Source organism: Phyllostomus discolor, chromosome X (genome assembly GCF_004126475.2).
Source record: "Phyllostomus discolor isolate MPI-MPIP mPhyDis1 chromosome X, mPhyDis1.pri.v3, whole genome shotgun sequence".
In the NCBI taxonomy this organism is placed as follows: Eukaryota; Metazoa; Chordata; class Mammalia; order Chiroptera; family Phyllostomidae; genus Phyllostomus; species Phyllostomus discolor.
In genome coordinates this window covers 93,992,496-94,008,515 of record NC_050198.1, presented here as the reverse complement: position 1 = coordinate 94,008,515, position 16,020 = coordinate 93,992,496, and the positions used below count along the sequence as shown (strand labels likewise).

The 16,020-nt window shown below is 37.2% G+C and overlaps 1 protein-coding gene across 3 annotated transcripts in view; it reads right to left on the bottom strand.

The window, feature by feature from the left end:
- PHKA1 (phosphorylase kinase regulatory subunit alpha 1) overlaps positions 1–16,020 on the bottom strand; it is a 129,776-nt gene that overhangs the window by 97,533 nt on the left and 16,223 nt on the right. For all 3 annotated transcript variants that reach the window (XM_036016779.1, XM_036016781.1, XM_036016780.1), the window contains 3 exons: positions 11,550–11,630; positions 7,739–7,837; positions 6,647–6,793 (listed from right to left, as the gene is read on the bottom strand). In XM_036016779.1, the coding sequence (XP_035872672.1) occupies positions 6,647–6,793; positions 7,739–7,837; positions 11,550–11,630 (327 nt within the window). The remainder of the gene's footprint in view (positions 1–6,646; positions 6,794–7,738; positions 7,838–11,549; positions 11,631–16,020) is intronic.

The following is a 16,020-nucleotide window of genomic DNA, read 5'->3' as shown; positions in this document are numbered from 1 at the left end:
CCATAGCATTAAGATTCTGAACTGTGATTTGAAGAACTGACAGCATCTGGACATGGAAAGATGGGCATTGAAAGTAGGTGAGATAGGGCCTTCCAAGTGGAAGAAATAGCATGGATGCAGGGCCATGTAAATCAAAGACCCAGCAATTAGATGAATGGCAAAGTTTATATGAGTTATATATTTTAAGTCAAAACAAACACTAAAGACACATTTTCATCTAGAGAAAAAGTCACACAAGTTCAGGGAACACAGAGGGTCCCAATCAAGATGAACCCAGAGAGGCCAACTCTAAGACACATCATAATTAAAATGGCAAAATTAAAAGACAAAGAGAGAAAGCTCCCATAAAGCTATCAGCTGATTTCTCAACAGAAATACTACAAGCCAAAAGAGAATGGCAAGAAATATTCCAAGTAATAAAAAGCAAAGGCCTGCAACCAAGACTACTCTACTCAGCAAGACTTTCATTTAAAATGGAAGGTAAAATAAGATGTTTCCCAGAAGAAAGAAGGCTAAAAGAATACACCTCCACCAAATCAGCATTGCAAAATATGCTAAAGGGACAACTTTAAGAAGATGAAAGAAGACTTCCGGCCAAGATGGAGGCATAGGTAGACACACTGTGCCTCCTCGCACAACCAAAATAAGGACAACAAAAATTTAGAAATAAAAAAACAACCAGTACTGGCAGAAAATCGAACTGTATGGAAGTCCGACAACCAAGGAGTTAAAGAAGAAATATTCATCCAAACCAGCAAGACGGGTAGAGATGGGTGGCCGGACTGAGAGTGCTCGCAGCAAAGCAGCGGCTGGTGGACCATGGGCGTGCAAGGTCACAGCTGGCAGAGCCAGCAAGGTGGCAGATTGTGGAGGGGCATGGCACCCAAGGCGGTTGGCAGACCAGGTGGTCCCACATTTACGCGCAGTTAAACCAGGCAAAACTGGGGAGTAAGACAGACCGCGTAACCCAGGATCCCAGTGCAGGGAAATAAAGCCTCAAACCACTAACTGAAAACACCTGCGGGGGTTGAGGTGCCGGAAGAGACTTCCAACCTCACAGGAGAGTTCATTGGAGAAACCCACAGGGTCATAGAACATACAGAAACCCACCCACATGGGAATCAGCATCAGAAGGGCCCAATTTGTTTGGAGGAAGCAGCGGAAGTAACTGAAATCCGGCAAAGAGTGGAGCAAGCGCCACTGTTCCCTCTTGGACCCCTCCCCAACATACAGTGTCACAACCCAACGAGGTGGGTTGCCCCACCCTGGTGAACACCTAAGGCTCTGCCCCTCAATACATAACAGGCACATCAAGACAAAAAAAATGGCCCAAATGAAAGAACAGATGAAAGCTCCAGAAAAAAATACAACTAAGCAACAAAGAGACAGCCAACCTATCAGATGCACAGTTCAAAGCACTGGTGACCAGGATGCTCACAGAATTAGTTGAATTTGGTCACAAATTAGATGAAAAAATGAAGGCTACGCTAAGTGAAATAAAGGAAAATGTACAGGGAACCAATAGGGATAGGAAGGAAACTGGGACTCAAATCAATGGAGTGGACCAGAAGGAAGAAAGAAAAAACCAAACAGAAAAGAATGAAGAAACACGAATTCAAAAAAATGAGGAGAGACTTAGGAACCTCCAGGACATCTTTAAGCATTCCAACATCTGAATTATAGGGGTACCAGAAGGGGAAGAGGAAGAGCAACAAGTGGAAAAGTTATTTAAACAAATAATAATGGAAAACTTCCCCAATCTGGCAAAGGAAATAGACTTCCAGGAAGTTCAGGAAGCTCAGAGAGTCCCAAAGAAGTTGGACCCAAGGAGGAACACACCAAGGCACATCATAATTACATTAACCAAGGTTAAAATGAAGGAGAGAATCCTTGAAGCAGTAAGAGATAGGGAGACAGTTACCTACAAAGGAGTTCCCATCAGACTGTCAGCTGATTTCTCAAAAGAGACCTTACAGGCAAGAAGGGGCTGGAAAGAACTATTCCAAGTCATGAAAGGCAAGGACCTACATCCAAGATTGCTCTATCCAGCAAAGCTTTCATGGAGAATGGAAGGGCAGATAAAGTGCTTCTCAGATAAGGTCAAGTTAAAGGAGTTCATCATCACCAAGCCCTTATTATATGAAATGTTAAAGGGACTTATCTAAGAAAAAGAAGATAAAAAACATGTACAGTAAAATGACAGCAAACTCACAATTATTAATAACCACACCTAAAACAAAAACAAAGCAAACAACTAGAACAGGAACAGAACCACAGAAATGGAGATCACATGGAGGGTTATCAACAGGGGAGTGGGAGGAGCAGAGAGGGGGAAAAGGTACAGAGAATAAGTAGCATACATGGTAGGAAGAAAATAGACAGGGGAGGGTAAAAATAGTATGGGAAATGTAGAAGCTAAAGAACTTATAAGTATGACACATGGACATGAACTAAAGGGGGGGAATGTGGGTGGGAGAGGGTGAGGGGAGTAAAGGGGGAAAATGGACAACTGTAATAGCATAATCAATAAACCGTATTTAAAAAAATAAAATAAAAAGATAATCCTAAAAAATAAAAAAAATAAAGAAATAAAAACAGAAGATGAAAGAAGAGAGAGAGGAACACAAGTACAAAGGGATAAAATAGTAGTGAATAAGTACCTATCAATGATCATTTTAAATGTAAATGGATTAAATGCTCCAATGAAAAGACACAGGGTAGCTGAATGATAAGAAAACATGACTTGTACATATTTTGCCCACAAGAGATCCATCTCAGAACATAAGACCTACACAGACTGAAAGTGAAGGGTTGGAAAAAAATATCCCAAGCAAATGGACAGGAAAAAAAACCAGGGTAGCAACAGTTATATCAGACAAAATAGACTTCAAAACAAAGGCCACCAAAAGAGACACAGAAGGACACTTCATAATACTCAAGGGAAGAATCCATCAAGAAGACATAAAAATTGTAAACAGGTATGTGCCCAACATAGGAGCACCCAAATATATAAGGAAAATCTTAGAGGACTTCAAGAAAGATATAGACAGTAATACACTTATACTAGGGGATTTTTTACAGCACACTGTGGATAGATATTCCAAACAATGGAATCAATAAGGATATTGTGGCACTAAATGATGCACTAAATCAAATGGAATTAATTGATATATACAGAACCTTTCATCCCAAAGAAGCAAAATACACATTCTTTTCAAATGCACATGGAACATATTCAAATATAGACCACATGATAGGACACAAAACAAGCATCAACAAATTCAAGAAAACTGAAATCATATCAAGCATTTTCCTAGACCATAAGGGCTTGAATCTGGAAACCAACCTCAAGGAAAAAACTCAGTAACATTCAAATTCATGGAGATTCAATAGCATGCTATTAAACAATGAATGGGTTAATAATGAGATCATGGAAGAAATAAAAAACTTTCTGGAAACAAATGAAAATGAGCACATAACAGCCCAAACTCTCTGGGACACAGCAAAGGCAGTCCTGACAGGGAAGTTCAGAGCAATACAGGCCTACCTAAAGAAGACAGAAACATTTCAAATAAGCAATCTAACCATCTATCTACAAGAACTGGAGGAACAAAAACAAACAAAGCCCAGAGAATGTAGAAGGAAGTAAATAATCAAGATCAGAGCAGAACTAAATGACATACAGCAGGGGTGTCAAACTCATTTTCACTGGGGGCCACATCGGCCTCATGGTTGCCTTCGAAGCATCAAAACAATTTTAGGACTGTATGAATGTAACTACTCCTTAACTGTTAAGGAGTTGAAATTACATTTGGCCCTTTGAAGGCAACTGCGAGGCTGATGTGGCCCCCGGTGAAAATGAGTTTGACACCACTGACATAGAGACTAAAAGAACAATTTAAATCTAGGAGCTGGTTCTTTGAAAAGATAAACAAAATTGACAAGCCTTTAATCAGACACACCAAGAAAAAAACAGAGAGGACCCAAATAAATAAAATCAGAAATGAAAGAGAAGAAATTACTATTGATACCACAGAAATATAAGGGATTGTAAGAAATTACAACTATATGCCAAGAAATTTGAAAAGCGGGGTGAATGGGCATATTTCTAGAAACATGTAATCTTCCAAAACTGAATCAAAGAAGAAGCAGAAAGCATGGACATACTGATAACAGCTAGTGAAACTGAAGCTTCAATAAAAAAAACTCCCGGCACAGAAAAGCCCTGTATCAGACAGTTTTACAGGAGAATTTTATAAAACATTTATAGAAGAGCTAGCCCCTATTCTTCTCAAGCTATTCTAAAAATTCCAAGAAGGGAGACACCCAAACTCTTTTTCTGAGGTCAGCATCATCTTAATCCCCAGTTCAAATATTAATTGTCTCTACAATCAATTAATATTCAACAAAGGGGGCAGGAATATAAAATGGAGTAAAAATAGCCTCTTCAATAAATGGTGTTGGGAGATCTGGACAACTACATGCAGAAAAAGGAAACTCGACCACCAACTTACACCATACACAAAAATAAACTCAAAATAAGACTTAATGGATAAAAGACTTAAATGTAAGTCACAATACCATAAAAGTCCTAGAGAAGAACATAGGCAGGAAAATCTCAGATACTCCACACAGCAATATTTTTACCAATATGTCCCTTAGAGCAAGGGACATAAAGGAAAGAATAAACAAATGGGGCTACATGAAGCTAAAGAGCTTCTGCATGGCTAAAGAAAAAGAAAACATCAGCAAAATGAAAAAGGAACCAACTGTATAGGAAAACATATTGGCAAATGATACCTCAGGCAAGGTTTTGATGTCCAAAATAAAGAACTCACATGACTGCACTCCAGGAAGACAAACAATCCAACTGAAAAATGGGCAAAGGACCTGAACAGACACTTCTCCAAGGAGGACATACAGAGGGCCCAAAGACATACGAAAAAGATGCTCAGCATCACTAGTCATCAAAGAGATGCAAACCCACAAACCACAATGAGATACTAATTCACACCAGTCAGAATGGCTATCATAAACAAATCAGCAAACAAAAAGTACCAGTCAGGCTATGGAGAAAAGGGAACCCTAGTGCACTGTTGGTGGGAATGCAGACTGGTGCAGCCACTGTGGAAAACAGTATGGAATTTCCTCAGAAATCTAAAAATGGAACTGCCTTTTGATCCAGTCATCCCACTGCTGGGATTATACCCTAAGAATCTTGAAACATCAATTCAAAAGAACCTATACACCCCAATGTTCATAGCAGCATTATTTACAATAGCCAAGTGCTAGAAGTAGCCTAAGTGCCCATCAGTAAGTGAGTGGATCAAAAAACTATGGTCCATTTACACAATGGAATACTATGCAGCAGAAAGAAAGAAGGCACTCCTACCCTTTGCAACAGCATGGATAGAACTAGAGAGTGTAATGCTAAATGAAATAAGCCAGGTGGTGAAAGACAAATACCGTATGATCTCACTTTAATGGAACCTAATCAACAAAACAAAGAAGCGAGCAAAATAGAACTGGACACATGGAAATAAAGAACAAACTGACAGTGACCTAAGGTGGGGAGGATAAAGGGGGAAAGTAGAGGAAGGGTCGCATTGAGGAACTTATGTAAAGGACCCATGGAAAAGGACAACGAGGGTTGGGAGGGCGAGGTTTGAATGTGGGAGAGTCAGGGTGGGCAGGGCAGGGGAGAGTAATGGGGGGAATAGGGACAATTATAAGTGAACAACAATAAAAATAGTAAAAAAATTTTAAAATATGGAAAAGTGAAAAACATCTAATTATTCAAACAACTCTAATACCAGCCCAGCAGCAGAAACTGATTTCAGCAATGTGATTTCAAGGCAGGGCTAAGTTCCAGACTCTTCCCTAAAACAGAGTTCCTAATATTATCCTCTCCATGGCTTTCCACTATTAGGACAAATCTGTGAAAGCCCAATTAGTAATCTGTGTGTTCTTGCTCACACAGTTTATAAGATTATAAGACACCCCAGCCTTTAAAAAAAAGAAATCATATTTTTTAAATTTTTGAGATAGTTTGAGAGTTACAGAAGAGTTGCAAGAACAGTGCAGAGAGCTTCCATATACCCTTCTACCAATTTCCCCTTTTCTTAACCACGTTACATAACTAAATAGTATTTATCAAAACGAAAAAATTCATGCTGTTAACCAAAGTATAGTACTTACTTGGATATCACCAGTTTTTCCACTAATGGCTTTTTTTCAGTTGTATTACCTGATTCCGGATCCCAATGCTTTTAGCTGCCATGCTTCCTTAGTCTCTTTGAATCTGTGACAGTTCCTCAGTCTTTCTTTGTTTAAAAAGCATCACCTCGACACCTTCAAAGTGTGTGTGTCCATTATTTTGTAAAATGTCCCTCAATTTGGTTTTGTCTAATGCTTTCTCATGATTAGATTGAGGTTATGCAGTACTGGGAAGAATGTCACAGTGGTGATGTGCACTTCTTGGTGCAATGTATCGGGAGTACATGATATTAATATTCCTTATTACTGGTGATATTAACCCTGTCATTTGGTTAAATCATTGACACAAGTCATAGTCAAGGCCCCCAAAGATAATAACTTTCCCTTAAAGTAAGAACCCTAACAGAAAGAAAGGCTCATACAGACATACCTGAAGCTTGGTGATGATTTCTTGTTTTGTGACTTCCACCAACTGATTATCCTCTACTGCAAAGGCTGGGAAGGAAATAACTGAAAGGACACTAGCATCAACCTCTTTGGATGTTGAAGCCCGAGGGAGTATTGAATTAAGAATAGACTAAGAGAAAGAAAATCAAATGTGGCACATTAGTGAATGACTTGCAGTTATAAAACTAACAGATTTAGTTTCAAAAGATTTACATAGAAGAGGATCATTCAGAAAAAAATCTAAACAGTATTCAATAATGACAGCTTTAAAAACTAGCTAGTTCTGTAAGTTATCCCTTGTTTTGATTCTACTCTCAATGCCTTCTAATCCTGATTATTAAGCAGATGCTAATAGATATAGAATACTCTTAACATCATTATCCCATCTACAATCCTGTTATTCCACAAGCACCTATTAAGCATAAAGCTAAGGGAAAATGTAGCTGCTGAGAAATAGGAAATGGAAGGCTCAGCTCATATATCCTTTATATTTATCTTTTCCATAAGAACTTTTGTGTTTTTACAATTAGAAGGTGATTTCATATTCACTATAACATTATGGTTGTCTAGTCAGGGTTTGGAGAAGAAAACTCATCTTGCCAATGAGAAGAACCTTAATCTTTCAATACACAGAGTAATCCTAAACAAAACTGAAGATATGCATTTATCATTTAAACAATCTGAACTCCAAACATTTAAAACTGGGACAAGGGAATGTTTCAGAGCCACTATCAAGAACACTCAAAATCAATCATCCCTTATTCTCCTGTTATACCTAGAAAAGGAAATACTCAGGAGCAGGGTACATAAACTTGATATGACAACACTGAAGGATCCCATATACTATAATGGGATCCCTTTATAACTTTGGGTGAAAAAACAGGACTTTGATTTATGTTACTGCTAATGTTATATCAAGCTTATCTCAGTATAGGATGTTTGATAAGTCACTTTTAGCACATGGTAATAAATAAGATTATGTATTCTCAATCAGGTTTCTTTATTTTAAAGTCCTTCCTAAATCTGAATCTATGTTAGAATAAAATTTTCTGTAATGTGGTCCATTATTTCTTACCTGGCAATGCTGTACTTCATCAGCAAGTACGTGAATAACTGATTGGGGCCCACCTTTCACACCAAACAGATTCAGTTCATCTAATGCTTCCAGGGCTGCCTGTGATGAGCAAAGAAGGAATGGTTAATGTCAGTATTAAAAAGATATATATATCTATGCACTGTATCTCATTATCATAGCAATGCACATAATGTCATTTTAAGTATGTTCAGCAGAACATAAAATACAACGAACTTTTTTTAAAAAAGATTTTGTTTATTCTTTTTTTTTAGATAGAGGGTAAGGGAAGGATAAACACAGGGAGAGAAACATCAATGTGTGGTTACCTCTCATGCACCCCTTACTGGGGACCTGGCCCACAACCCAGGCATGTGCTCTGACTGGGAATTGAAATGGCGACCCTTTGGTTCACAGGCCCAATCCACTGAGCCACACCAGCCACAGCTACAATTAAAATTCTTTATTCCAAGAGGCCTTTGAGTTGTTCTTTTCCTCTCATATTATCCCAGAGACAGTTAAGATGGAGGTTGTAGCCATCCTTTCATGATAGAAACCCTCAACAGATTCAATATAGAAATAACATACCTAAACATAATAAAGGCCATATATGACAAACACACAGTTAACATTATACTCAACAGTGAAAGACTGAAAGCTTCTCTTCTAAGACCAGAAACAAAAAATACTCTTACTGAATATAGTGTTAGAAGTCCTAGCCAGTGCAATCGGGGAAGACAAACATATAAAAGGAATCCAGATTAGAGTGAAAGTAAAATTGTCATTATTTACAGATGATACTATCTTATATGTAGAAAACCCTAAAGACTTAGCCAAAAAATTAATCAACAAATATAGTAAAGTCGAAGGACATAAAATCAGCATACAGAAATCAGTGGTGGTTTTGTACACTAACAACAAAACATCTGAAAAAGAAATTTTTAAAAAATCTATCCCATTCACAATAGCATCAAAATCAATAAAATACTTAAGAATAAATTTAACAAAGGAAGTGAAAGGTCCTAAAATTTATATGAAACCACCAAGGACCTCAAACATCCAAAGCAATCATGGGAAAGAAGAACAAAGCTGAAAGCCTAACATGTCATAATTTTTAATTATATTACAAAAATACAATAATTAAAATAGTATGGTATAGGCATTAAAATAGACAAATAGTCCTGGCTGGTGTAGCTCAGGGTATTGAGTGTGGGCCTGCGAAGCAAAGGATTGCTGGTTCAATAACCAGTCAGGGCACATGCTTGGGTTTCAGGCCAGGTCCCCAGTAGGAGGCGCACGAGAGCCACCACACATTGATGTTTCTCTTCCCCTCTCCTTCCCTTCTCCTCTAAAAATAAATAAATAAAATCTTTTGAAAAATAGACACATAGACCAATGGAACAAAATAGAGAACCCAGAAATGGACCCTTGCTTTTATGGTCAATTAATATTTGACAAGGGAGTGAAGAAAACTCAGTGAGTGAAGGCTAGTATATTTAACTAATCAATAAATCATGTTGGGAAAATTGGATAACCACATGCCAAACAATGAAATTTGATACCTATCTTATACTACTAATAAAAATTAACTTAAAAAAGATTAAACATAAGATCTGATACTATAAAACTCCTAGAAGATAACACAGGGAAGAAACTCCTTTATGTTAGTTTTGGCAATGATTTGTATAGATGACACCAAAAGCATAAGCAACTAAAGCAAAACTCAACAATTGGGACTACAGCAAACGGTGTATGGAAAGGGTCATCACAGCAAGCACAACAATCTGGTGAGGCAAACCACACTTTTTTTCTTTTTTAACCTTTTCTTTATTTTGTCTTTTCTATTTCATTTTTCTTGTCTTCCTGTTTTTCTTTCATATCTCTCATTCTCTCTTTCCTATTCTTATTCTATGTTTTCTTTTCTATTCTTTTTTTCAGTTTTCCTTATTTTTATTTTATTTCATCTATATTTTTCTCTATATGTATTCATTATTTTTGTTATTATGTTTCTTTCTTTTATCTTCCTTTTTTCCTTTCATATACTTTCCAACTTCTTTTTCCTTCTCTAATTCTTTTTGTTACTTGTCTTTTATTATTCTTTCCTTTTTTATTTAATTTTTTATTGTTTTTGTTAGAGTACTACTGACTTTTCATTTCTGATTCTTTTCATTGTTATTTTTGTTGATGGTGTTGGTTTGTTTATTTGTTGAGTTGTTTTCTGTTTTCTTTTGCTTTCGATTGTTTTGTTTGGTCAGTACATGTACAACCATTTGCATGACGTGGTTGGAGCTGAGCCTCAACCAGCCTGACAATGAAGCACATCCATGAATGGGACAACAGCAATCAAGAAACAATTACAGCCCTGGCTGGTGTGGCTCAGTGAATTCAGCACTGGCCTGTGAACTACAGGGTTGCCAGTTTGATTCCCAGTCAGGGCACATGCCTCGGTTGTGGGTTTGGTCCCCAGTTAGGGCATGTGTGAAAGGCAACCGATTGATATTTTTCTCTCACATCTATTTTTTTCTCTTTCTCTCTCTTCTTCCTTTCCTCTCCCTAAAAAATCAACAAGCATGTTCTCAGGTAAGGACAAAAAGTCAGATTACACAGAAATATAGTAAGATTTTTTAAAGTAAACTCAATATCTGTACCAGTTTGATAATAAAAATACATTAAAAGAAAAAGTTTACCCAGGGGATAAATATTTCTAGGTACAAAGTTCCATTTATACTTACTAATTCAACTACATTAATTATATAGTTGAAATTTCCTGTGATGTTATTTTTGGTTTATTTCATCTGTCATTCCTGGAAGTGGTTTTTGTTAAATTATCCCCTTATAACTGCTTCTATTTTGACTGGTATTTCTAATATATTTTGTTTTGTATTAATTGAAACTATATTCCAGATCAGGCTTTCTCATTTCAGGCTGTGCCTTTCACAACTCTATCTTGACCTTATTTGTTCTCTTTATTCCATATAATACTATTTCACTTTGAATTCTACTCCATTTGATGTTTACATACATAGTCACCATGTTTTCTTTTTTGTTTGTGTTGGCAAGACTTTGCCCATCTTTCTATTTTTAATATTTCTGTATCAAATTGTTATGTTAGAGCTCTTATAGGTAGTATATAGGCTGAACTTTCTTTTTTCTCTTTTAAAATCAACCTGTCAAAGATTAAAATAAAATTTTAAAATAATAAAAATAAAATCAACCTGTGTTTTTGCCTTTTCTTAGGAGAAACAAATTAAGTCATGCATATTGATCATTATAATAGATATGTTTTGATCCTATTCTTGCTATCTTATTTTATGCCTTCTTGCCTATTCCAAATATAAGAGCTATAACTGAGGTAGTAGTAGTGGGAAAGAGAAGATAAAGCCAAGTGGAAAGGTAAGGATGATGATAATGATATGGGGGGGTGCAGGAGAGTGTGAGTGGTAGAGGACTGAGAAATGGTTTCCTGATATCAAGCTTTGTTAAATGGTGTACAGAAGGACAAAAGACCTTCTTTTGTTTGTTGTGTAATGGTAGAGATGATGAGTTTAGTTTAAGACACGTTCTCTGAGTTCCTTGTGAGATATGTAAGTAGAGATATGCTACAAAACCAGTTTGGATATATAACTCTGGAGCTTATGGAAGAAGCCTTCACGTACATGTTCATAGTTCTATGGGATAATCTGAATTTTGCCTGTGATTTAAAAGAACAATTAATTTGATGATGGTCCATATTCATGTTAAGCCTTTATCTATGGCAAAGATGTAGCAGACTTCCTTCCCCTGTACCTGGTATAAACAAAGCAAGAAAAATTACCTTTGCCATTCCAACTGAACTGGCATTCAATTCCGAGATCCCTTGGTTGGTCTTGTCTCCACGTTCCCATATACCAAAGTCCTGGCATAAAATAAGCAACATTCCATTTGAAAATCATCACTACTAAATGCTTACTAGATACACAACTGTTAAATAAAAGGCACAAATAGTAGCTAATTTGCCATACTTATGCTTATTAAGGATATGCCAATGAGTTGGGTTGCTCCCACAGATATTTTCCCAGGAACTTTAAATTCTAGGATGGCACCCAAGAAGCTGTAGGACTCCTGGACAGTTTAATTGTAGTCAAAGTGTAATTAGACCTTCTAAATTTCCCTGGCCAGTTTCAAATTCAAACATGTTGTTTCCTTCTCAGACCCTTTCACTCATATGTTGCCTGTTCTGCTTCCTTTCTTTAATACATTTCCTCCCCAGCATTTTGTTTTAGAGTTAGAATGACTTCTTCATAAGAAATCATTTACATAATGCTTCATAAAAAATTTTGTTTGTAATCCCTGGCCCAGTACCAATAACTTACTGTCTTCCCTTCCTTCCCCCACACCTTCCAGCCAAATAAAATTCCAAATTAGCAAGTAGATACTACTCTCTTTCTGTCCTCCCCAACTTTAATCAGCAGACTTCTAATTGTCTGCACAGAGAATACCAGCATCAAATACTAAACTTTGACATTGTGGAGTAGAGCTACCTTGTGTTTTTATCGGAGGTCAAGCTCTCCAGGGTCAATCAACTAGGTTAGAGTGAACTATAGCAGGGAAATATAGCCAGCTCCCTACACAATAAAGTTCTTTAATCACCTTCCTGGCCAGAAAATATTCAGGAAATCATCTCAAAGTAACTCAAAAAGCAGGTAGTAATGAAGTGGAAAAAAAGATTAAACTTTAAAAAATAAGATTCATAAAAACTTGTTTTCAACCTGGCATATCTGAGTCTTAGATTAATAAGAAAATCACATGAATTGGTTCCAGTAGAAAAGTATGTTATCAATCAAAATAGGATAAAAAACAAATATCTCTCTGTCACTAATCCCTACAATTTAATCTAGTTCATGCTTTTTAGAGTTTTTAATAGTTTGAATGGGAAAACTCTTGACTCAAAGGGTCAGACTAATGATCATGGTGGGAAAAATATGCTCTTGGCTAGAATCTCTCATATCATCATTATCAACAAAAATAGCTAATTCCTACATAGAGCTCACTATGTAGTTAGATAATTCTAAGTAATCCATCTAGAGAGGTACTTATCAAAATTTTCCATCAAAGCAGATACCCAAGGAGTCTAGGAAATGGAGCCCAAGCCACATCTTGGTATTTTACCTTAAATATCCATTCTAATTTTACTCCATATTGGCATTGACAATGCACCATGCACTAACTTGTGAACTTTACATTACTATCTTCCTTAATCATTATATTTTATAGATGATAAAACTGAGGTGCAAAGGGAGGTTAAGTGACTCACCCAAGGACACACAGCTAATAAGTGACAGACCTGGGATTAGAGGCCAAGTACTCTCACTCCAAAGCCTACATTCTTAACTATAGTTCTATATAGCCCCTTGATAATATAAAGATAACAGTTAAAATTACTTTCAATAAGCTTTTTATTTTGAATAACTGTACCCTTTCAGATAAGTTACAAAGATAGTAATAGTACCCATACACCTTTCATTCAGCTTTCCTTAATGTTAACACCTGACATATCATAGTACAACTGTCGAAACTAAGAAATTAACATCAGAACAATACTAGTGACCAAATTATGGACTTGATTAGGATTTTACCACTTTTTCCACTACTTTTTAATGTTCCAGGATCTAAGCCAGAATACCATCCTACATTTGTTGTGCTTCCTGAGCCTCTTCCAATCATTTGTAGTTCCTCCAGTCTTGTCTTCCATGACATTGACACTTTTTAAAGATTTGTGGATTAGTGGTCAAATATTTTATAGATTTCCATCAATTTGGGTTTGCCTCATGTCTTCTCTTGCTTAGATTGAGGTTACACATTTGTGGCAAGGATACTACAGATATTATGCTATGCCCTTCTCAGTGCATCATATCAGGGGGCACACAATGTTATGTTTTATCACTGGAGATGTTAACCTTCATCACTTGGTTAAGGTGGTGTCTTCAGGGTTATTCCATTCTACTGTTACCATTTTCCAACTTATAATTAATTAAGTATCTTGAGACACTTTATGACTATAAATATCCTGTTTCTCTTCCAACACCCATCCACTAATGTAGCACTGTAAACCCTGAGAAAGAAGACACCTACTAAGAAGAGCTTCTGATAGCCAACTGGGTTCAAATTAAAAAACAAAAAAACAAAAAACAAAGCCTAGCAGCCATTTCTACGCAAGGGCCCCTCGCTCAAACTTCTCTTCAGGGAGAAGACTGCATTCTCCCTGAACTGCCTGCTTGCACTGTTTTCCTGCTATCTGAGCCAGCCCTTATAAAGAAGTTCCTAGAATCCTATTTCAACCAATAGGACTGTGGCTTTCCCCATCCAATTGGAGCTGCACACCTCTGACGAACCAGAGTGACTCTATTCTGACCAATCAGGACAATACCTTTTGGAGCAGTCAAACTGTGAGGATTTGGAGTCCTCATTTGCATGCGGGCAGACCAATTGGGGGCCAGAGACATGGACTTACATCCACATAAGCCAGCTTCCCTCTGGCTCTGGGAGGTACTTTCTCTTTCCACCAAAGCTGAAGACTGCATTTTTCTGGTGAGCTGAAACACTGAAGGTGTCTGGCAGGAGACCAATGTGAGCCAGAGCAGACAGGCACAGAAAGGAGTTGACCAAAGTATGGTGGGACAGACCAGTGCAGTGCAACGCAGAGGCAAGGAACAGAGCAGAGTCATCTGGCCAGAGAAGGGGCTGTCCCAGTGCTGCCTCACAGTTGTCCTGTTTTCACAACTGTGCTTTTTCATAGACATGCTGTACCACAATTGAGCTGTTCTGCACTGAATAAAGTTTCCTTCACTGCATCCCAAATTTGGGATTCCTGTTGGCGTTGAATTGGTGCCAGTGACCATCAGTTGACAGTATCCATTAGTGTGATTATTGCCTGCAAGAATTTTTAGTGGTATTTCCATGGTGATTTTCTAGTTCCTTCATTACCTCTGTACTCATTAGTGGCCATTCTTCACTAAGGAAGAACTGTCCTTTCTCTCCCATTTACTTATTCAGTTGTTTTTATCAGTACGAACTTATGGATATTTAGGTTATTCTCTGGGTTGTAATAAAATGTTATTATTTATTTTCTTGCTCAAATTGTTTCAGTTTTGGCCTTAGGGAGTTTTCCCAGGTTTGACCTGCCCCATTCTTTTTTGAACACTTCCTCACTTTTGTCACCACATGATACTCCAGTCTCATCTTGTATTTTCCCCATACCAGTCCAGGAATCAATCACCTCTCTGGGGAATTCTGCTTTCTTTTATTACAGAATGATAATTATAATCCTAGACTTGAGCAATGGTGTCATTGTTTCTAGGTCCTCTCACTGAATAGAACTTGAAAATATCCACATGCACACATGCAGGTGCATGCAAACACATGTACATACACATATACCTCAGACATATTATATTTATTTCTGTATGTACCTTACATCACTTTTCACACCATATCTCTGAGCTAAAGGTGTAGGAAGGTCAGCCATATTTATCCCATGGCTAGCCTCACCTGCCCCCAAACTCAGTTCTTCCCTAGTTTGTGCAGCAAAGATTAGAGTACCAGAAGGCACAAATATCATTAATTCTACTGCTGCAACCCTTAGCTGCAGTGAAGAGGTCAAAGGACCCTGAATTGCACCCTGGACCACAGCAGGCCTATGGTATCAGAAGGCAAAGAGATCAGCCAACAAATAATGTCTGCTTGCATAAAATATGTATATGTTAGACTTAACCTTCTGGCAAATATGGAGTGACAGGTTCCAGATTTACCTTCCTACCTAAAACAACTAAAAAAACTAAATAATTAAGTTAAAAAAACTGGACTATTTATGATATAGCCATTTTCAATACAATGAATATGCAATGCAGAACAGTGATCCCTGACAGAGAAAATGTTAAATATTTTATGATTTAATATAAATTTACCTCATATAATAGTTATAAAAAAGTAACTAGTTTGTATAGTACATATTGAATCAATGTCTACAGATAATATTACACACATCACTAAATATTATTTCTAAGTAGCTAACCAACCCATACTACTCCCTAGCCATCTTGCTCCTGTTCAAGACCATAAGTCATTAGAATAAAACTACAGTTTAGCCCCAGACTGTCAAATACATACCATCAGATATTGTACAGTTTGCAAGAAAGCAAAGCATAGTATCTTGACTCTCTTGCCTCTGTAACTCCCTTGGGAAGAAGGTAAACAGAGGATGACAGATGTTATCAAAGAAAGAAGCTGAAGGCGATTTTTGCCAACAG